This window comes from Epinephelus fuscoguttatus, linkage group LG15 (genome assembly GCF_011397635.1).
Source record: "Epinephelus fuscoguttatus linkage group LG15, E.fuscoguttatus.final_Chr_v1".
NCBI classification, from domain to species: domain Eukaryota; kingdom Metazoa; phylum Chordata; class Actinopteri; order Perciformes; family Serranidae; genus Epinephelus; species Epinephelus fuscoguttatus.
The window spans coordinates 21,688,994-21,712,775 of record NC_064766.1 but is presented as its reverse complement, the minus strand read 5'-3'; the positions used below and the strand labels follow the sequence as shown (position 1 = coordinate 21,712,775).

Below are 23,782 nucleotides of genomic sequence, written 5' to 3'. Positions count from 1 at the left end.
AGCGGGTTGTGTTAGCAACCTCAACAAGCACCTGAAATCCTGAGTAAGTGTGTAGGCCTATCGTCTGTAGGACAGATGTAAAGCTCTGGGTAGCCCTGCACTAACACGATCTTCTCTGTATTTATCAGACTGAATATTTACAGAAGAAGGGAAAGATATCTGTTGGCTGTGATTGGTTTGGAACCTGACTCCTGTCTGACTGTTGAGCGTGGCCTCTTCCTGTGTCTGTCCTTTCAAATTAAATTCCCACATGGTCCAGTCATACAGGTTTGGATTTATTTTGACAAGGCACAGCTGTGTCATGTTTTTTTTCTGTGACTAAGCGACTAATGAAATCTTTCCCACGAATGACCTTTGTAGTCGACTAACATTTGGTCAACTATTAGGGGGCAGCCCTACAGTTTTCTGCTCTGATGAATAGTTTTAGATGAAACAGAGAAGTCTTTTAAAGAACAAACACATATAGCATGCAAGTCCACTGCCTCCAAAGCAGAAAAAAAAGACCTGATGTCAGATGTTCAACATTTGCAGTTTTCCAAGTCAAATATAATTCTGGGAAGCCAGGGAACCAGTTTAACAGGCCTTTTGATGACAACTAGTGCGTATCATTAGGAACATAGAAGATAAACTTAAATTACATGCAATATGTAGTGATAACAGTCTATACAGTGTTTCTAGTGCCTGTAGATATAAGTGATGTATTAAATGAATGTTTTACATACAGGTACACATCAGGTTTGCCAGACTTGTTTAATGCAAAGAGATGTAGAACATAAATTAGCTGATTCACACACAGACTTTTCTGCAGGGATCTTTTAACTTCAGTATGATATTAGCACAGGGGAAATGAGATCCTCTAAAATGTATAATATGTAATTTTCTGGTGCTGGGGATACTTTAATCAAGATAATAACACAAGGCAGAGCAAAGCTGTCATTGTAGTCAGTTTCTCCCAGTTAGGATTCCTTCAGCATTCATTTTACAGGAGGTATTTACTGGGAGACAAATTATCCATAGAGGTCTCTACAAAACACACAGACTCTGTGATTTAAACTTGTAGAAATGCTGAATGAAGCAGTTTCGCGTTACAAAGCAATGTTTCTCAGATGCTGTTCAGCTTGTCGCAGAGGGGCTGTTAGCTCAGCACCTGCTAATGTGTGCTGATCTTTTTTCTCTGATAACTTAAGATCCAGACGTTCAGGAGGTTTTTAGTGGGAGCCGAATTATCCACAGAGGTCTCTTCCTCTCCAAAGCAAATTGACCTGGTGATTTAAACTGGTACAAACATAGAATAAAGCAGTTTCATGTTACAAAACAGTGTTTCTCAGATGCTGTTTGGCACTGCTATGACTGGAGCTGAGCTCCGGCTAACGTTTGCTCAACTTGTTTCTCTTAAAACTTAAGATCCAGACGTTGAGAAGGTTTTTACTGGGAGCCGAATTATCTGCAGAGGTCATTTCCTCTCAAAAGCAAATTGACCTGGTGATTTGAACCAGTAAAAGCACTGAATAAAGCAGTTTCACATTAAAAATCATTGTTTCTCCAGAGCTGATTGGCACTGCAAGGGCTGGAGTCAAGCTGCTGCTAAGGCTTGCTCAAATTGTTTTTCTGATAACTTAAAATCTAGACTTCTGGTTACTAAAATCCCTCATCTAATAAAAATATATAATAAACTATCTATAAACGACCAGTGTATCGTAAAAATAAATGTAAATACATATATTACATTCACACACTTTGTTCTGGATAAATGAGTGGTTCCCTCGTCACTGTTGTTCTGCTGTGTCTTTGCGTTTTTTTCAGCCAAGCAGCAGAATCTGTTGTCCAAAGATGGCTTCCTCATGTACATGCACAGTCCAGAGGCCTTGGTACTTAATCCAGATCACAGAGACGTATACCAGGACATGAGCCATCCCCTCAACCACTACTTCATCTCCTCCTCGCACAACACCTACCTCATGGAGGATCAGCTCAAAGGGCCCAGCAGCACAGAGGCTTACGTCAGGTAACAGCTTTCATCCTGCCTGTAAGAATCTGTTCTTCAGGTCTGGAATTTACATTTTCATCAAGCTGCTTTACATTGTGTTTCTTTTTTTTGTTTTTTTTTTTGGTCACTAATACTGGCTGTGACTCTCTCAGGGCTCTGCTGAAGGGCTGCCGCTGTGTGGAGCTGGACTGCTGGGATGGATCAGATGATGAGCCAGAGATCTACCACGGATACACACTCACCTCCAAGATCCTCTTCAAAGACGTCATCGCAGCCATCAAGGAGTACGCTTTCAAGGTGTGTTTAGTATCCAGTTATATTCATGAACACTCGTGTAACTTTTCTTGATTTGAGTTCTCAGTTTTTATGCCTGTGTGTTGGCTATAGCTGTGGCTGAAGGCATTATGTTTTCAGGTTGTCTGTCCATCTGTCCTATTCTTGTGAACGTGATATCTCAAAAACACCTGGAGGGAATTTCCTCAAATTTGGCACAAACATCCATTTTGAGTCAGGGATATAGTGATTAAATTTTTAAGGTCAAAGGTCAAGGTCACTGTGATCTCTGGTCTGTTTTATTCCCGTGAATGCAAATCTGGTGAATGCTTTCGAAGGACAAAAATGAAATGTAATTCTTTGAGGGATTTTCCTCAAATTTGGCAAAAACGACCACTTGGCCTCGATGATGAACTGATTTCTCGTGGTCAGAGGTCAAGGTCACTGTGACCCTGCATTCATGTAATTTTTTATGAACACATTATCTCAAGAAAGCCTTTAGGGAATTCCCTCAAATTTGGCACAAATGTGGTAAAGGACACTTTTACCTTGCATCTGTGTCATCCTCATGAATGCAAATCTTGTGAATATTTTCAAAGGATAAAAATTAAATGTAACGCCTTGAGGGAATATCCTCAAACTTGCTACAAATGTCCACTTAGATTCAACCTAGAATTGATTAGAATTTGTTGGTTAAAGGTCAAGGTCATTTTGACCCTGCGTCTGTCCCATTCTTGTGAACGTGATGTCTCAAGAAAGCCTTGATATTGAGGGAAGTTCCTCAAATTTGGCACAAATATCCACTTGGACTCGACAGTTCTGAACTAATTGAAATTTGGTGGTTAAGGATCAAGGTCACTGTAGGTGAAGTAGCCATGTTTTCACTGACACAGATGTAAACTGTTTCTGAATATTGACTGGTTCATGGAGGCATACAGCCGCGAGGTGGTTATTCCCGTCTCTGTCTTGTTGTCCCCAGACATCTGATTACCCAGTTATCCTCTCCTTGGAGAACCACTGCAGTGTGGAGCAGCAGGAAGTCATGGCCCGCCACATGAGCTCCATCCTGGGCAGTGCACTTGTCACCTCTCCCCTGGGGGACGGCATGCCCGACAACTTTCCATCTCCTGAGGTCTGTATCCACTCTTACCTGTTGGTACATTTCATTTTTGTCTTCTGAAAGCAGTCAGTCACAAAGCTAGACTTTTCATGTGTGTGTTTACCTCCAGGAGCTGAAGGGGAAGTTCCTCATCAAAGGGAAGAGGTTAAACAAACTGGAGGCCAGCTTTGCTGCTGAGGCAGCAGATGATGATGACATTGACGTGACGGAGGAGGAAGAGTCAAATGACGAAGATGAGGCTGAACAGCAGGAGCAAAAGAAAAAAAAGGTGGGGGTCACATCCAAGGAGAGTAAATAAATGATCATCATTTTTAGCATTAGTGGACACTCCTTTTATACTTTCTATTTACTGCGTAGGAGAAAAAGAAGCTGAAACTAGCGAAGGAGCTGTCTGACATGGTGGTCTACTGTAAGAGCGTCCACTTCCATGGCTTTGAGGACGCCCAACAAAACCTGAGCTTCTACGAGATGTCATCCTTCAAGGAGAGTAAGGCCATGGAGCTGGCAGAGGAGTCAGGTGAGGAAGAATTCAGGCTGGATTTACCAAATTGGTTTAATGAATAGATTTATCTTAAGATACCAGTAAAGATATTTCATAAATCATGTATTGGTGTTTCCTAAAATTCCTATAAATTTGTCTAATTGGAGGAATATGTACTTTAATAATTATCCTCTTTGTCCAATTTAAAACACTCTTCCAAGCGAAGAAAGAAATGTTCAGCGTCCATTCTTTAAAATGCAAAAATAGAAACTGGGAAAAAGCAATGAATTGCAAAAAAGAAATATTTAAAAAAAAGAAGTAATCAAACTCACCATGGTGGAATCAGGAAAAGAAAGGTCTTAATGTGTTAGTTTGCTCCGTCTTCACGGTCCTCCCCACACCCTGGTTATACTTTTGCCCCCGGCCTGTTGAAGAAAAGCCATGAGGTTTTTTTCCATGGCAGCATGGCTCCACTTTGTCCTCCACAACCAAAATCAAAAGACCCTCCCAAACAATTCCCTGCTCCTTTGCTCCTAAAGGCCATGCCCCCTTCACCTGTGTGCAGCAGCACACCCGAACAGAGTGGACTAGTAGGTGGCACCTTGAGTTACACTCACTGGCTGCTTTATTAGGTATACCGTGCTAGTACCAGGTTGGACCCCCATTTTGCCTTAGTTCCTCACAGCATCGATTCAACAAGGTGCTGAAAACATTCCTCAGAGATTCCGGTCCATATTGACATGATCGCATCACACAGTTACTGTAGATTTGTCGGCTGCACATCCATGATGCGAATATACCGTTCCACCACATCCCAAAGGTGCTCTGTCAGATTGAGGTGCGCATACTGGAGGCAGAAAAACAGCGGACATCGGAGAAAAACAGTTGACATACCTGGAATAAAAAAGTCATCTTGTTGTCAGAACAGGAATACAGAATAATATAGAAAACCACCGCAGAGGACGCCGCAGTAGAATATAAGCTTTTGTCTCCAGTTAATTATAAAATCTCGATATGCAGGATAATCACTGCTGGACACTCTGTAGAGGAGTGTGTGTTTGGATTACATAGACAGAATTGCTGATGTGGTGAAATATAATTCATCATCATATCAAATTGTAACATGGATTTGCCTTATTGTCCTTGGTTAATACTTGCTAGCTAACACTGTCTGCTTATGAACTGCTTGATCATAACAGAATATAGTAACTGTCACCACTGCTCATTTCAGAAAGGACACCACAAGAAAACATTTTTAGATTAATAAACGGACAGTGGATCATCGTTTGTCTCTAGTTGTCAGTGATCAGCTATAGGTAGCACGCTAACTACGTTAGCTCCATCTCTAATGTTAGCGAGCCTTTCACTTTCCCAGCCTGGATGCAGAGGAACTGATCTAAACACACATAAGCTTTCTTGTGTCCTTTTTTAAAATGAGCAGTGCGAACAGTTTAATATACAGTACTTTGTTATGATCAAGGTGTTAATAAACAGACAGTGTTAGCTAGCTTACGCACTAGCAGGTTGAGAAGTTGGTCTTCTACATTATATTATATTACATGGGGACATTTCCACAACTATTAACCAAGGACAAACAGACAAATCTTGACAAATTTGAGTTTTTACAATTCTTATGATGGTTATTTTTCACCACGTAAATACTTCAGTAATTCAAATAAGCTGAACACACACTCCTACTGAGCACCGAGCAGCAGTGATTAGCCTAAATATCCATAATCTAATTAACTGGAACACAAAACTTTTTTTTCAACTACACGTAGATCATAAAATCATGGATATAAATACGACTTATTGCAATCAGTTGAGAAATGTTTAAACGTTAAAGTGGTTTTTACATTGTATTTGGCACTCATACCAACACCACTACTGTGCCTTCCTGCCACCAGTTTGGCTCCGCCCACAAAATACGTCCTCACTGTTTCCAAACATTAAAAGGGCCTTTAGGTCCCCTTTATGTTCTGAACCAGTTCTGACCTGGAAACCAATACGTAAACATGAATCTTCTGTTATTTCGTATTATTGTATTTCCTGTCATTTCTTTTCCCCAAAAGCATTTTGACCCCAGTACTTCTCATGTGGTGAATATCGTTATGATGGTTCTTCTGTCTGGCCGTGTTCTCTGCAGCAAATTCCTACATCTGTCATAACGTGGAAAAGCTGAGCCGCATCTATCCGGCTGGCAGTAGGACCGACTCCTCCAACTACGACCCAGTGCCTCTGTGGAATGCTGGCTGCCAAATCGGTACATAATGCAAACTCTGAATTCGACGGTCCAGTCTGGATTTAACTAAAGAGAGACAGATGCTTATTTTGATTCATCATCTCTGCTTCATCTTATTTCCTTTTCAGTTGCCTTAAACTTCCAGACGACCTGCAAGGAAATGGACATTAACCAGGGCAGATTCCTGGTTAACGGAAAGAGCGGCTACATTCTGAAGCCGGCCTATATGAGAGACGTAAACACAGAATTTGACCCCATCACCCTGACCCGAGGAGAATGGCTGAAGCCAAAGGCGCTCCACATCATGGTGAGTGTGTCACTAATAACACACATGCAGAGGTGTGAGAAAATATCGATACACTTGATTAGCGTGATGTTTTGTGATACTGTATTGATCTCTGATTGATAGTTTACATGCACAGATTGGCGGCAGTGGTTCATTATCTGTTGTGCTTTAACACAGGTATGACTGAGTTGTAACTGTAGTCTGTATAGAGATGGATGACGCGTCACCACTTCCTCCCACAGTACAAAAATGAAGCTAAAATATCTTGGATACGGCTGCTGCCATCTTGCACTGGTGACGTCATTTGGAGCAAAGCTGGATCTGCACCAACCGGCCGTCTGACATAAAGCTATCAGTATTAAACTGAGATAGTTTTATAACAGATTAAAACTCCTCCTCTATGTTTTGGTAGCGTTGGTGTTCACACCTGATGTGTACTGTAGTGGAGTGCACATAAACCCCCCATCGTTAGAGCTGTCAGCACTGTAATCCATCTTCAGCCTTTGACTCCTCCACTCCACCGTAACAACATATCGCTGGCATAAAAACAAATGCCTGTGAAACAGCCAGTCATAAAGGGAGAGCCGTTAGCATTGACAGCTTTGATGCCTCTGTGCCAGCGATAGCCGTGACCGGAGGCATTATGTTTTCGGGTTGTTGACACATACGTATGTCTGTCCCATCCTTGTGAACATAATATCTCAAGAACACCTCAAGGGAATTTCTTTAAATTTGGCACAAATGTCCACATGGACTCAGTGATGAAATCAGCAGTTTTTGGTGGTCATGGGTTAAAGGTCAAGGTCACTGTGACCTTGTCTGTCTCATTCTCGTGGATGTGATATCTCAAGAATGCCCTTCAGGCAATTTCTTCAAATGTGGCACAAACGTTTACTTGGACTCCACTAATTAGATTTTGGCATCAAAGATCAAAGGTGAAGGTCGCTGTGACCTTACATCCATCTCGTTCTTGTGAACGCAATATCTCAAGAACAGCTCAAATTTGGCACAAACCTTCACTCGGACTGATTAGATTTCGGTGCTGCAAGGCTATTGCGGGGTGATAATTCTACCTCTAAATGTAGATTAAATGCTTACAGTATCACAATATATCAAATACGTTGAATCTTAAACCTCTGTATCATGACACGTATCGTATCACCTGATTCTTGCCAGTAACCAGCCCTTTGGATCTTTTCCTATCTGACATGCTGTATCTCCACCTGTCGACAGGTGATATCAGCCCAGCAGCTCCCCAAAGTGAACAAGAAGAAGTCCTCCATCGTGGACCCGCTGGTTAAGGTGCAGGTTTTCGGAGTGCCAGCTGATGTTGCCAAGAGAGAGACCATTTATGTGGAAAACAACGGTACCTTTCCTTACAAACACTATATACAACACATATTTGTCTTGCTTTGTACTGAGCCTCTGTTTGTCAGTGCCGTTTACAAAAAGCAGATATTGGTGATATATTTGCATTTATTTTGAACTGTTGGAGGATTATTTTTTAAAATTTTGGCTTTTTTATTCATATAATTAGCTGAATGTAGCCAATGCAACATTTTTATTTTTATTACAGTTACAATTCTGTTTGACATTTTTCCAGCATCTAAAATTTAAGGTGAACATTAGTATGAATACATCAGTGGATACATTTTTTGAGCATCACAAACCCTGTGAAATGACTTGTTTCTCCAATGGGATTTGATTCATTTGGTCCGATAACATTTTGAAAGTCTAATGGTGGCTTGATTAAATCATTTAATCAACAAGTTCACGGAGTGCTAAACCGCAAGTAGCCGACTCGGCCCACGGAATTTTCTAGTGCGCCTGCTCTGTGGGCCACACAGTGCGGAAGAGTCGGATCATTTCATACCACAGCTTCATGCGCCACTGAACAACTTTCATAGGAGTGACGAGGCCTTGCCTCCAAAGCTTTATCCAGTTCTCTTTATGCATCCATGTTCCAGAGTTGGAGTCCACAATCCAGTGGGTGACATCAAGGTGGCTGCATCCATTATTTTATAGAGTCTATGGTTGTAAAGGGGGATTTATACTTATGTGTCGAATCAACGCTGTACCAAAATAGCATTATAAGTCTTGTGTGTGATATATCCAGGCTTCATATGAGCAGAGGATGCTGTTGTCCCTGGCTTCATATGAGTAGAGGAAATCTCCGCTAGCTGCTAGGCTAATTTATACAATGTAAAATGCCTTAGGCTTGTGCTAACAACATTAGCATGTTGTATTTGTGGGGAAAATGTGTCCAAATAAAGACAAGTGCTTTGTCTGTGAATGCTGCAGGTTATAATGAAGCTGATTTGTGTACTTGTGTTTGAAACTGTCACTATTAAGCCAAGTTTAATGTGTGTTTTGAATCAACTAAACTTTAAAGAACTTCACAGAAACCCCGCTGCTAACTAGTGTTTTGGAGGTGTAACAGAGGGACACAGACACACCACCGCACAAGTACAAATGCTAACAACAGCGTAGGCCACATGCGTAGGCTACGGGGGAGGGTCTGCATAGAGCTGATGCACAAGCATAAATCCTCCTTAAGACTGTAACTTCCTGTTTACTGTGAGAAAGTCCTGCTCTGCCTTCACTGTGACTCTGTCTTTATAAAACAGACAGCTGCACACAACTAATCATGCCCTCTGGGGGTTGTTTTGAAATGCATTCTGGGAAACAAGGGGAGCCTTTGAAGCACAAGGAGCAGGTCAAAGAAATGAATGATACACCAAGTTACTGATGGCGTCATTCTTCTTTTCTGTTGAAGGTTTTAACCCATCATGGAATGAAAACTTCCAGTTTGATGTTTATGTACCAGACCTGGCACTGGTGCGCTTCGTCGTCGAGGACTACGACTCCACGTCTGACAATGAGTTTGTCGGGCAGTACACGCTTCCATTCAACAGCTTAAAAATGGGTATGTTCAGCAACAGGCAAACTGCAAAATGTCCTTTTTTTTTTTGTCCTCGCTGTAACTTGATGATGTCAAACCACTGATAGTTCCTTGTTTTCACACTTCATAAATGAACAGAGACGAGAACTATCTGGTCGAGCATAGAGAACTGAATTCACTCTCTGCAACAAACAAAGAGCTCTTCATTTTTTTTTCTAATCACTGACTGCGACCACTTTGTGCTCCCACACAGGATACAGACATGTCCCTCTGCTCAGTAAGAACGGAGACGTCCTCCCCTCAGCTGGACTCTTCGTACACATCATGGTCCTTGATGCTGAGTGAGATGTCACCGACTGCCATGTACCTCTAAAGGACACAAGGACCTCCATCACACAGCCACATTCAGCTGTTTTTAATTACTTTTTTTTTTTGCTCTGTAGTTTTAGTTCACGATTAGTTTAAACAGCCTTTTAAAGGGACAGTTCACATTTTTCCTCTTACCTGTAGTACTATTTATCAGTCTAGGTTGTTTTGGTGTGAGTTACTGAGTGTTGGAGATATCAGCTGTAGAGACGTCTGCTGATTTCAGACAGGACTATCAACTTGTTTCATTTGTTTCTATCTTCAGTCTGACATAGCATTTACTCTAACACCTGAGCCACACTGCCTGCGTGAGCAATGCGTGACAGCTACCTCGCTGAACTGCTGTAGTGTTCACACAGACGGCGTTGCTGCTGCAGAGCTGCCTGCTGTTTTAACTACTGTATTTCCACATTGAAAAGCAGGTACTTCACTAATTTATGGAGCCTTGCAAGCCGCTGCACGGTCAACAACACGGTCATGACAATATTGTACAACAAAAAAGCCTTGTTTACAAATGAAGGGATCCTGTCGACAGAAGTGTTATCAGAGGGCTTTTATTTTGAAACAAGAAGTGTTAAGTCTGTGATGCTGCTCACGTGGGCAGTGTGGCTGCTCTAACCTGTCCACACAGGCACCGAAATAAAAAACAAAAGGATCTGCAATAGACACACACTGCTCATGCGGGCAGTGTGGCCTAGCCGTCTCTAGGGGGAGAGGGATTCAGTTTTCCCTAACGATTCACTAGGGACCAACGTAAATATGTGTCTTTATTTTGGGGGTGAACTGTCCCTTTAAAAGTCAGATAAAGACCAAATTCTTCTCAAGGGTCGACAAAGTAAAGAACTCCGTCTGCAGCTGGAATCGAACTGTACTGGGAGTGGGTTTATGCATGCAAACGCTGTACATACACACTAGGTTTGTTTGACTTTCTAAAGCTCCATGAGTCACATTACAGGGACAAACTGTGTCAGTTGGTTTGTATGAGTTGCACTACTGTTATACGACGTTCAGTTTGCGATGGCGTATCATTCGTGTCCCTCATTTCTGGTCAGTTAATGTGTCGTCTATTTAAATCTTTTTATCCACATCATATTTTATGAATTCCGGAGAAATGTAAGCCAACATGAAAACAGCATGCTTTGTCTTCATTGGTCATTTTAGTCATCAAGTGTGATTATTTTTCATGTGACATCATCATGACTTTATCTTTTGTAAATGAAGGTGAAGATAAAAGTTTTAAACATGAACACCTGTCTGAATGTTTCATTTTCAGCACTTTGAACGTAACTGTGTTTGACTGATCTGAAGAGTCCACGTGGATGAACTGTGAATCTGTCGTCATGTAATATTAACCTAATTAATAATCCTGGGGCTTCTCGTCCCGTGGTACCAAGTGTTACAACTGTAATGGTATTTAATAACCTGTCTTACTTACAGGTATACAACAAAGCTAACAATACTAGCCTACTGCCTCACAGGGGACTGAAAGCAGATTAGATCAGAAAGACAAACAATTTTTAGACCAATGCAGGTGAGACAATAATAATGACGAAGTTGTACTGAAATTGATTTAAAAGCTATAATAACAGTAATATTAATAAAACAAAATGACATATTACAGAACTAGAAAAAAAAACAGAATGAAGGGACAAAACAATAAATATAATACTATAAAATAAAATTATTTTGAAATAATGAAAATGTTAAAAATATTAAAAACATAATAATAAAAGTTTGAAAAAAGATGTAAAAGACAACAATAAAAATAATACAATATATTTAAAAGCTAGAAGAAGGAAATTATTAAATAAAAACTAGACCTAAAACTTGAGAAAATAGTAAAAAGACCAAACATAAAAACAATACAACCAAATATTTAAAAGCTATGATAATAATAATAATAACAATAACAATGACAATAATTATAATAATGAATATGAATAAAAGCTCAACTAAAAGGTTTAAAATAGGTAAAAAGAAAAAACAAAATAAATAAACCAATATATAATATAATAATAAATAATGAATAAATGTAAATTATATAATATATATTATATAATAAATTAATAATAATTAAAAACATATATTTGAAATCTATAAGTAAATGGATAAAATAATTTAATTAATGTCTATAAACCATCTTTATCTAAAGCCTGGCTGAATGTATTGGCTTTAACTTTATATTTAAAGACTGTCAACACTTGCAGCTGCTCCCAGATCCTCAGGCTGTTTCAGCTGCTCGGAGCATCACAGATAAACAGTAGCAAAACCAGGTACCTCTGTGAACCACTTTACTTTGTGAACACCGGAAGAAAGAGAGCTGTGTGAGGCTGAGCCACTTTCCACAGAATAAAACCATTAACCTGGTGAACTTTGGATTGACACACCTTCGTTACACAGTGCGTCAGTCCAACAATCAGGAGGAAGTCAGGGAGGTGATGCACATGAACTCACAGCTCATCGGTTTAATGGCCTTTGACTAATGTGTTATGGAGCGTGTCAAATAATTTTAACACACTGGAAAGGGATTTCTGTTTTGGCTTAGGAGAGGGGCATACAAATTTAAATGGTTGTATTTTGTGGAGGGAGGGTCATGCATTTTCCTCCAGTCGCTCAGGGAGGCTCAAGAAAAAGTATTTGTAGCTTTAGGGAGGGTCAAAATAAAATAATAAAAAATACAAAGTCACACCCCAGCCACCCCCTCCTCTGATAAAATAAAGAACAGTCCCTAAATGTACAAAAGTATTGGCATCAAAATATATTTAAATTACCAAAAGTAAAAGTAGGCTATTCATAGGCATAGGTTTCAGGGGCGACACAGGGGACACATCCTCAACAATAAAAACATTTAAGAAGAGGAGCACTTTTATTTTGACAATTACTGACAGTTAAGACATAAACTGATGTAGAAAAGGTGCAAATTTGTGTAAAAAAATCACCAAAATGCAGAAAATTAAGGGTTTGATGCTCAAAATGTTCTGGCGGAGGACCCCTAGACCCCCGTTTCATATGTGCCCCCTAAAGCTGAGACAAAACCTACACATATTATAGATCAGACCAGATTCCGATTTCTTTATTTGTCATTTTTACGCTCCACATAAAAACCAAAGTGTTTCACACATACCACCAATCGATAAATATGCTTCAGTGCAATATATAAATGTAAACAATAGCATAAATAAGAGCAGTTATATGAAAGCTAAAACTGTGAGGCTAAAGGAGAATAATTATTATGAACTAGAAAATGCTTCTCCTGCAGAAAGTGCACACGGATACCAAACACAGAAATGCAGAAATATAAATAAAAAAATAGCCTGAAAGAAGCTTGAATGCACTGACTACACCGCTGAAAAAAAGGAAGCTGCAGTGTAAAACGTGCAGGATTGGAAGCTGAACTGTTTTTACCAAAAAATGCTAAGAGCTGAAATACATTGGTAGAAAAGGTGGAAGCTGAACTGTAATACTGTCAGAAGTTAAAATTAACTGAGAGGGCTGAAATAAGAAATGTTGAAGCACTGATGCAGCAGAAGTAGAAACAGTAGTTGCAGGAGCAGTGGTAGCAACAGCAGCAGCAGGAGTGGCAGTAGCAGCAGTGATAGACGTTGCAGTAGTTGTAACAGTAGTTGTAGTAGCAGAAATTGCAGTAGTGGTAGCAATAGTAAAAGTAGTACAAGAAGGAGCAGCAGTAGTAGCAGTAGTAGAAAAAGTTGTCCATACGGCAGCAGTAAAAATAGAAGAAACAGTAGTTGTAGTAGTGGCAGCAGCAGCAGTGGTAGTAGCAGCAGTAGAAGTAGCTGTAGTCGTGGTAGCAGTAATTGCAGTAGTAGTAGTAGCAGTAGTTTTAGCAGTAGCTGTAGAGGTTGTAGTCATAGCAGGAGTAGTAGTAGCAGTTGTAGTAATAATAGTAGTACTAGTCCATATTCATTGAGTGCACAGTTGCCCACGTAGTTTCACATGGTGTGTGTTTGGGATACAGTTAATAGGAAATTGCAGATTAAATAGTCAGTTGAACCCATTAAGAAGAGCAATGTATTCAGACAGAGTTTTTGTGAATTTGATAGTATGATTGCAGCCACAGCAATCTGTTGCATCTTAGCCATTTTTCTGTTGTTATAGCGCCACCCAGTTGCCAATTAGAGTTACATTTCTCCAGTCACCTTGAGGCGTCCTGTTCTACATATCTACCAAGTTTAGTAAAAACTGATATGGCGGTTAGGCCTAGATAGGAAATTAGCTCTCTAGCACCCCCATTTTGTTTGATGGGGTCAATAATGGAGGGGTCCCCTCAGATTATGTGTGGTCATATGCCTACAAAGTTGCGTGGTGATCGGTGAAACCCTTGAGATGTTATACACCTTTATGTGATGAGTCACGCCCTCCGCAATATTCATTGCCTTATAGAAGCTCAGTTTTAGTAAGTTTTCCAACTTTTGCCAAGAGGGAACTTTAGATATTGGTCCCTATATTATGTTCACCGAGTTTCATGCAGATCAGTCAAACTTCCTAGGAAGAGATCGATTTTAAATGTTTTTCAAAAAATTCAAAGTGGCGGAAAATCTATATAACCGGAAATTATGGGTTGTTGAGGCAAATTTGTTCCTCATGAGGAGAGACATCTCTGTGCAAAGTTTCATGTCTCTAGGACATACGGGGCATGAGATATGCCCATTCAGAGTTTGCAATTTCAATCGGTTGCTATAGCGCCCCCCTTTGGCCAATTGATGTAATACTGCGTCATTCGCATCCTCCCATGACCCTCTACCACTGTGCCAAATTTCACATGGATTGACCAAGTCAGTGAGGAGAAAAACATCGAACAGACACACAGACAGAGTTTTCATCATTATATAGTAAGATTAGTCGTGGTAGTAGTTTTAGCAGTAGCAGTAGCAGTATCATCATCAGCAGTAGTAGTAGTAGTTGCAGCAGGAGTCGTAGCAGTAGTAGTTTTAGCAGTTGCTGTAGAGGTTGTAGTCATAGGAGTAGTAGCAGTGGTAGTCTTAGTTGCACAAGCAGTAGATGTAGCAGTAGCTATAGCAGTAGAATCATCAGCAGTAATAGTAGTTGGAGCAGTCATGGCAGTAGTTTAAGTAGTAGCAATAGTAGTCTTAGTAGTAATAGTAGTTTTAGCAGTAGCTGTAGAAGATGTAGTCATAGCAGGAATAGTGGTAGTTGTAGTTTTAGTAGTATAGTCATTTACTTTGCAGCTGTTAAAAGTGGGGCTAATCTGTATTACTTCATAAACTGCTGTATAGCCTCCTGTTATATATTTTATTTGCTGGTAATAATCTGTTTTAATCTGAATCTGTAAAGTAACTAAATTTATCAAAAAAATGTAGTGAAGCAAAAGCACAATTTATACAAGTATCCTTTGAGATGAAGTATAAAGTAACCTAAAATGGAATTAGTCAAAGTACTTAAGTACCTTAAAATTGTACTTAAGTACCCTGCAGTACCTGAGTACATGTATTCAGTTATATTCCACCAGTGCTCTCACCACAGGCAGCTGTTTTCAGAGAAACTCGGCTGTACACAACCTGCTCAGCACCAAACAGCAGACACTGTTAAAGTCTAACTAGTGAACTTGGTGAAGCATTTAGCAGCTACAGAGATAAAGAGCTAACAGTAGAGTAAATATTAACATTTATCAGGTGCACAGAAACACGACTCCAAGTTAATGCTAATGTTGCTTCATACCTGCTGAATGTGTAAACAGGCAACTGTGAGCTGACAAGTTCACCATATCAAAGTAAACAGTGTGTCAGTTTTGTGCTTACAGCTTGTTCCTGCTGCTCTTAAAAGATAACTGGTATTTTTCAACCTGGATCCTATTCTCTCATGTTTTTGTGTCTATGTGACGAATGGTAACAACAGTTTTCAAGGCTGGTGTGATACTGAGAGAGTGTGCCGCAGCTGGCAGCCACCTTGGGTATTTGTGCACTGTTTACATTCACCAAAAGTACTTTGTTTTCCACTGACAGGCTCCGAATGTTATTTTAAGTATCTAATAACATTATAGACCTTTTTACTGTGAGCAAACAGTATGCCTTTTTTGGTGGGCGGGGCTTAGCTGGAGGCAAAACAATTCTCCACGGACATTAGTTAGCGCTAGCTAGGAAGTTCTGTTGGTTTGTTTTAGACAATGGAGGAAGATGATGCGAATGGTGAATTCAGAAATACTCATTCAGAGTGTCGAAGCGCACAATGCACCATTTGGTAATCCAGAGCAATGCAGTGGCAGAGCGCACTCTGGGCACTCTGTCTAGGGAGACAGAGCAGCAGAGCACTGAGCGGGGTGAATGTGTGATTAACTTAACCGTTCATTAATTCATATAGAAATATAATGCTCTGTTTCTTCGACCAACAGGGTCTCATTTTAGTGTAGAGCGTCAGACTGAATTTACGAACGCACCATGTCAGGTCACTCACTCTGGGACCGTGAGTGTTACTTGAATAAGTAAACACTGACCAACGGGACCAGACTGGCCGACCCGTATGCTCTCACTCAGTGGATGGATGATGTCACAGGAAGCTTTGTGGTCGATTACTATGCCAGTCTTACAAAGGAGGACGACACTTGAACAGTTTCCTCCGGTTTGTTTTACTATTGAAGCTAACGTTAGCTTAAGCTCTAAAAATTTAGCGTTACAGGAAAATCCAATATTCCTCTTAATACCTCCCTAGTTTCTGATGAGGTGGACATGATAACCCTTAATACACATAACGTTATTGATCCCTACAACAGGAAATACTTTTTCCCTAACCTGATATGAAGTGTGCGCTGCACCTGCGCCTCCATTCAGTCCTTTGGTCTTATCACATTTAACCATCATTGTCTTTGTTTTTGTTGACCGGCAGTGGCAGCTATATGTGATAAACTTTAAGTTTTGAGCCATGACTCCTCCTATTCTGGCTCCCAATAACACAACAAGATGACATGTGAGGACTCCGTTGTAGCCTACAGCCCTGTGGTGGAGAGTCGTGTTTTGCCTCCAGCTAACAAACTGACGTCTTTGTGATGTCGGCCCCAAAAAGGGTCTATGGAGAAGATCCCGACAGAGATAGACCTTTTTGTTAAAGAGTGAAATCCTCTATATTTAAGCAGAAACATCCCTGAAACTGCTATCTCCAAATACACCAGACTCCGTTTAAATAAACAGTAATTTTAGCGTGTATAGAGTCAGCACATTTTCACATCTAACTCTCAGAGCTGGTGATTGTTGGAACAGTGGAAATTGAAACAAAGACGGCTTTTGTGAGTTATTCTATGTTATTGTCGACTCTGAATCAAGTGTGTTTTACGATGATAAAATGACTATTTATGTAAACACAGCCTGGTGGGTTTGGTGGTAATGATTCGGGGGCTGTTTCTAGTTGAACAAAAAGGATCCTACTCTTTAACAAGAAAGTCTATCTCTGTAGGGATCCTTTCCATAATGTTGTCAGACACTTATAACAACAGTCTGAAACTGGCAAAAACAAACACTTTTAGTGGATGTAAATGGGCATTACATTGCAGCCCATTTCACTAAATACTGGACCAACTTCAAAAATGGTTGTTCCCATTCATCACTTAGACACAAAAACATGAGAAATAAGGTCCAGATTTAAAAATACCAAAGTTATCTTTTAAGTAGCTAAAAGTTAGTTGATCTAACTACCATTTTTTGGAAGCGACCGATAACACAATCTGCCGGCTCATTTAGGCCAAGTAAAACACTTTACCATTAGTCTGTTGACAGAAGACAAGCAACATTCCTCCATAAAAATGTGCTTTATTGTGACATGGCTGTAAGGAAATTAAAGGCAAAATGAAAGTATATTTTACAGTAAACTAACAGAACACAGTAACATTTGCTCTCATGACTTTTTGAGTTATTCGACCACATCAGGAACACACAGTGGAAACCTCAATCACACCAATTTGAAGTGATGATCTTTGGCCTTAAGTCATGAACCATATCATCGACTGAATTTAAGAAAACCTAAAAAAAAGTCATGACAAAATAGTTTCAATGAAGCTTTTTATTATAGACAGAAAGAAAACTGATGCTCAGGAGGACAACACGCTGCCGACACTCAAAGTAAACCAACACGAACCGACAAGTGGTAAAAAAAAAAAAAAGTGAACAACCTCACCAAAAAAAAAAAAAAGAAAGAAAAAAGAGCAGTGACTCAAGTGTTGTTGAACTTTGGTGTTAAATCAATACAAAATGATGAATGTGTAATTATGAGTGAGGTGATACACTGTTAGGAAGCACACACACACACACACACACACACACACACACGCACACGCACACGCACACGCGCACACGCACACGCACGACCCCTGATCAGAAAGACGAGACCTGACTGAGAATTCTTACCAAAAGGCAAGAGAGGGACGTTACAGATCTGAAAGGACGTGGAGAACGAAAGCTGGATACAATAGGCAATACGCTAACTTCTCAAACCAAATACTGACAAAAGGTAGGTAGAAAAATATCACAATGATACAAACAACATTTTCAGAGAAAGGTAATCATTGAGAGGTTAAGAAGAGTCGACCAAATGATTCTTATAAAAAAGGACATTGCACTGAAACCATCATCAGGAGCTGAACGCTCACCGCCAACACAAATGCTTATGCAAAGGAAAGATTTCAATACGCCTGTAGGAGCAGCAGTAAAAAAAAAAATAAATAAAATATATTGGAAATTATGAAGTAGTGTAGGTCTTTTTAATAAAACACCATGACCCATAAACCAAGCAACAGAGCAAATAGTGGAGCGTACAATCCCTTGATGGCACCACCACAGCCTCACCATATATGCTCTAGTTCAGTGATTCCCAACCAGGGGTAGTTGTACCCTGTAGGGGGTACGTCTGCGGTTACCAGGGGGTACATGCATGGATGTATAGAGAAGCTGATATAGCTTTGGAGGCAGGGCCCTATTCGTTCCTATGAAAATTGCTCAGTGGCGCGAGAAGCCAAAAACTTGCAGGGTATAAAACTACCCAGATCTTCCGCATCACTGGGCTGATACAGCAAGTGCTCTAGAGAGGCTAGCAAACCGAGCGGCTAACTTGAGATTAGCACTCCGCCAACTTGCATTAAGATAAAATAATTTAATCGTCTCTTCTAGACTTTCCAAATGTTATCAGACCAAACGGATCAAATCCAGATAGTGAAACGAGTCGAGTTTTGACGTTAAAAAATAAAAATCTATCTACTACAGACGTCTTTCACAATCGGAGTCATTGGGTAAAAGTGTTTTGGGGTCCAGTGACATCATGTGACGCAACCAGAAGTCATAATACTATTTGGCCCATAGCTTTTAGTGATAGGTTGATATCGGACACCAAGATGGCTGCTATTCATTCCAATGGAGTTGTTCACCTGGTGTAAACGCCAAAAAGTTGACAAGCATGCAGGTTTACTTCTGCGGTATGTGGCCCACTGAATATGCACAATAGTGTATAGTTCCCGCTCAGCTCACTGACCTTATATTGTAAATGGATTTTTAAATCACTTTGTTTTGCAAAAATAAAACCACCATGGATCAAAAATTTATAATGGAAAGATAAACAATTGTCCTTGTTCAAAGTTCAGGGTGTCCTGTCAACAGTTTTAAGATGTCTCTTTTATAATGATGGTCTGGGGCACCCGATGGTTTAGTGGGCACAGCAGCCGTCTCATATACAAAGGCAATGTCCTTGCTGCAGGGGCCTCAGGTTCGATCTCAGCCTACAGCCCTTTGCTGGAAGTCATCTCCTATCTCTAAACCCTTTCATGCTGAAACTATTCTATCCAATAAAGCTAAGCAGCCAAAAAATGATCTGTGATGTAATGGTGGTCTGTGGGGAAAATGCTTTTTGGGTCGCAGGTTGTTGTTTTTTTGTCGCTGCAATACCGCAAATGGCCACTGGGAGAAATTGGCTGCAAGGCTGAGCGGCTTTTATTGGGGCCTAGTTTGCCCTCTACGAAGATTGGCTTCAAAGCCTGCCGCACTTCCTGGGCGTGGGTATATGAAAATATAGTGATGCAGCTCAACTAATTTAAAAAGATTTAAATAATTTGATAAGAAACTTTAAAAAGACATATACCCATATATTGAGTCTGCTGAAACTTGAAAACAACATTCTACAAATGAGAGTAAGAAAAAAGTATGTAGTGAGCAGAGAACTCTACAACAGTTTAAAGTGATGTGTAAATGCTTAAAAGTAGCTAAAAATAATAAACAGTTCAACTAGTTAGCTTAATAAAAGTAGGTGGGACCAAGTCATAGTTTTGTAAGTCGCATGTCAAGACAAGTCTGAAGTCCTAAACAACAGTATTAATATATTCACAAAAATAAAAAATGCTTTTTTAAAATTTGTATTTATTTGTTAACTATTTTGTTGGAACCCATCCATAATTTGTGAACCACACACTTTACATACTGCAATTAATTTTTTGTGGATGACTACATAGTTTTTCTCTGCAAATGACTTTATCTTGGGTATAATTTTTTCCAACTGTCTCTCGGTAACACAACTTTTGCTCTTCATGGTTCTCTCTTGCAACTCATCTGGATTCTGTCGCAATTCTTCAAACAAAGTGGATTTGGGGAATTAAGAATCAACACTCTGGAAATGAAAAGAGCTGGTGTTCACTGAGTTCGGAAATAAAGGGAAATTAATTGTTTCATCACACACTTTTAATTATCTTTGAGCTTGAGGGAAGGTGTTTTGTATGTTTAAGTCAAAAGGCTCGATTCTAAAAGAAGTCACAAGTCATTGGTGTTAAATAACCTGTTTCCACTACCACTTCTGGCAGTACTGCGTCAAACCACGCTGCGCCAACTTGTCTCTCCATTACCAGTTAGCACGGACCAAGCCAAGCCAGAGATGGACCTTCTCCGGATTAGGGCCAAAAGCCGGCCTTGCCTGCCTCAAAGTGGGTAGCTGTGACTTCTCGCAGACCTCAGCCAATCCCTGACAACCTGCCTTCTACCCCTCAAAGTGTTGCTGGACTCTACTCATATCTGTCTGTGCAGGAGACCAGAGAGAAAGGCGTTTTTCAAAGTCAGCTCTCAGTATTTTCGTAGCTTTTTACTGGATCTCTGTGGTTCGGAGTTTAGTTTCCCTCCTATGTCCTGTTCTTACTTTAGATATCTGCTTTATTTTACTGACATATACTGCCGTATAGGAGTCGTGTTAAGTTACAGCTGATGAAAACCCAACATTTCCTTATTTTGCAGCTTCACAATAAAAGCTTTTACATAACAAAATAACACGGGACTTTTACTGTGAAGAATCTATCAGACATGAAATGTATTTATCACCAAATCAGGGGAACTTTGTTAGCAGCTTTTCTTCAATAAAAACAAGTCTACTAATAGCGCAGGGAGGAAGAGTAAAATCGGAATCAACCACAGTGAGATGTTGATGAAGAGCTGCAGACAACAGGCCCTGACTGCACCTCTGCAAACAGCTCAGCTCCAACAGGTAAACTTTCCTCTGCTGTAAAATGTCATCAGTCATGACAAGCTGTCATCAGTTAAAGACACATCTTCAACAGGTATCCCTGCAGTAACTGAGATGTAAATCACTGCTGCGCTTGCCTGACTTGCCGAGTCAAACCAAACCAAGCCAAGCCAGCATGAGTATGGAAAAGGAGTGTCAGTCCAAGTCGAACTGCGAGTCTTATTTGATTTAATTTTAGTCTAAAGTCATTGAATTTGTGACTCAAGTCCACACCTCTGGCTAAAAGTAATGGTTACAAAGCAAAACATCCAGCACTTGACCAAACTAATCCAAATATTGACAGCTGAAAAAATAATGTATCAATAATGTAAAGAAACTATATGAAAAAATATTGTGAATTGAGTTTAATAACATCCAGTTACTGAACACATTTGGGACCTGACGGATGGTGTTGATGAAGGGGTGTGGGGGCTTAAAGAAAAGGTTGGGAACCACTGGTCTAGTACATACATGCACCTTCCTCACGCTCCATAAGAAAATACTAATGAGACGATGCTAAAACGTGTGGATGTAACGTTGGAATTAATGAAGAAACATTGCTTTGTGCCTCCACAGGCAGTAAGGCATCAATGCCATGGTGAGGTTCTTCACAGTCCTTTTGCAGTGCCCCAGTAGTGTTCCATTTAGAGCTGGCCCCTAACATCTGGAGGCTGTCTGGATGAGCCAGGACTGAGCACCCATCTGTAGGTTTGGAAGGCGTCCTCCTTTTCGTCCACAACACAAGCTGTTAACTATGGCAATGTAGTTCACTGTACAGGGTTGTTTGGCTGTTGCTGCGGAAATAGACCGAGCAACATTCAAGTTGTTTCAGTATTTTTCATTTTGAAAAGAAAAAAGAAAAAAAAAAAAAGAAAATCTAAAAAGACTAAGACTAAATTATATGTGTATGTCCGGTTTTTGGATCAAATCATATGAAAAAAAAAATGTTTGAAGGTTCATATGAACACGAAAAGTCACTGTGAGAACCAGGCCTGCCTTAACAAGTGCTCTAGACACCCAAACCAAACACTCCCCGCAAAAAAGGTTATTGCCATGGTAGCTCATGTTGCAGCATTCGGTTTGCGTGGCTCCTCTCAAACGTAGGCACTGAGGTGAAGAGCAGTTAAAATAAATCTGGGAAGATAAATACCACACAACGTCTCCACTGGTTTTACACCAGCGCTGGACCAAACCAGGAGAAAGTGGTGTGATTTTAACTCTGTCCAGACTCGATCCGACACTATCCTATATTCCCTAAAGACACTAACCTCATGAAAAAACATAAAAACATGGCACTCGACCCATTTGCTGTAAGATCCCAGCCAGTTTGAAACAACAAAAGGTATACCTTTGCAACTGTGTACAATTATGGAGAAAGATCATCTTATAAGGCTGCGTTCACACCAAATCACTCCTCCCATTCATTTCAGTGAGGGTAGTGTGTCTAAGCAGCAGCGGTGGGGCGGCAGTGGAGCGGCTGGAAAAGAAAAAACACAGCGGCCTGCGGCAAAAAGTTGAAGCAGATTCTGTTTTTGGAGAAACGCAACCAAATGGCAAGCTCCCATGGGCAATCGCACAACAGGAAATCAGACTGGAGAGATGTCCGCAGTTCACTGGAACAAGTTAAGTCTTTTTCTATAGTTAATAATTATAGTGAATAAAAGAATGTCGCAACATGAATCACAATTGTTAAAAAAAAAGCTGCAGTGAAATCAGGCATTTCGCATGTCGAAACGATCCTAAAAGCAGCACGAAATCCTGGAAGGACTGAGTAATGATAACCACAAGGAGTTCAATCGATCTTTTAAGCCAGCATGAAAAAATGAGCGAAGACAAATACCCAGTCGGCGACATGAGGAGATTCTCTCCATCCTCCACAAGTGATGTTTGAGTGACATTCCCACTAGGGGCAGGGGAAAAAAATCAATACAGCATTGGGTTGCGATATTTTGCATGGCAATATTAATCAATATTGCAAATACAAATCAATCTTTTCGTGGCCGACTACAATTGATTCATTTTGCAGCAAAAAAGAAGAAGATTGAAGTGAGATGGACAGACTGAAAGCTTTATCGTGTTAGATAATTTCGATAAATTCTTCCTCTGTGGATAGTTTCAGTTGAAAAATGGTAAAAAATCGCAATCTATCACAATATCACAAAACATTTAAAATCACACTTATATCGTATTGTTACTTAAGTATCATGATAATGTCGTATCATGGAGCCTCTGGTGATTCCCACGCCCGACTCCCACATCGCCACACAACCCTGCTGCTCATCGCTGGAGTTGGTGTGAATGCAGCCCAACACCTCTTCCTAACATACAGCGGGCGAGCAAGGAACTCTGACGGGGAGAGCGCGACAAAGTTTCAGGTATACTACAGGTGACATCAACATTCAGGGAGCCAAAGTAATGGCTTGCTGTTGCTCTGAGTTTGGAGATGCACTAGGGACGTAATTTTTCTTTTGACAGTCCATCAACAGACACCCATTAACTGGTATTTAACTAATTAATTTTGCAGTAAACAATGCAAAATATCATGAAATATAAGAGACCTTTCTTTTTAGTCTGGCATTCCAATGACTCTGTGAGCTTCAGTGCTGCATTTCAAAGTGCTATCCATGCAGAGGTG

At 40.3% G+C, this 23,782-nt stretch overlaps 1 protein-coding gene across 2 annotated transcripts in view; it reads left to right on the top strand.

Moving 5' to 3' along the window:
- LOC125901708 (1-phosphatidylinositol 4,5-bisphosphate phosphodiesterase delta-1-like) overlaps window positions 1–10,904 on the top strand; it is a 28,570-nt gene extending 17,666 nt beyond the window's left edge. For both annotated transcript variants that reach the window (XM_049597569.1, XM_049597568.1), the window contains exons 6-15: window positions 1,804–2,005; window positions 2,140–2,284; window positions 3,240–3,392; window positions 3,490–3,648; window positions 3,738–3,897; window positions 6,008–6,124; window positions 6,232–6,410; window positions 7,623–7,755; window positions 9,166–9,315; window positions 9,545–10,904. In XM_049597569.1, coding sequence (XP_049453526.1) covers window positions 1,804–2,005; window positions 2,140–2,284; window positions 3,240–3,392; window positions 3,490–3,648; window positions 3,738–3,897; window positions 6,008–6,124; window positions 6,232–6,410; window positions 7,623–7,755; window positions 9,166–9,315; window positions 9,545–9,636 — 1,490 coding nt within the window. In that variant the 3' untranslated portion in view covers window positions 9,637–10,904. The remainder of the gene's footprint in view (window positions 1–1,803; window positions 2,006–2,139; window positions 2,285–3,239; window positions 3,393–3,489; window positions 3,649–3,737; window positions 3,898–6,007; window positions 6,125–6,231; window positions 6,411–7,622; window positions 7,756–9,165; window positions 9,316–9,544) is intronic.
- The last annotated feature ends 12,878 nt before the right edge of the window (window positions 10,905–23,782 follow it).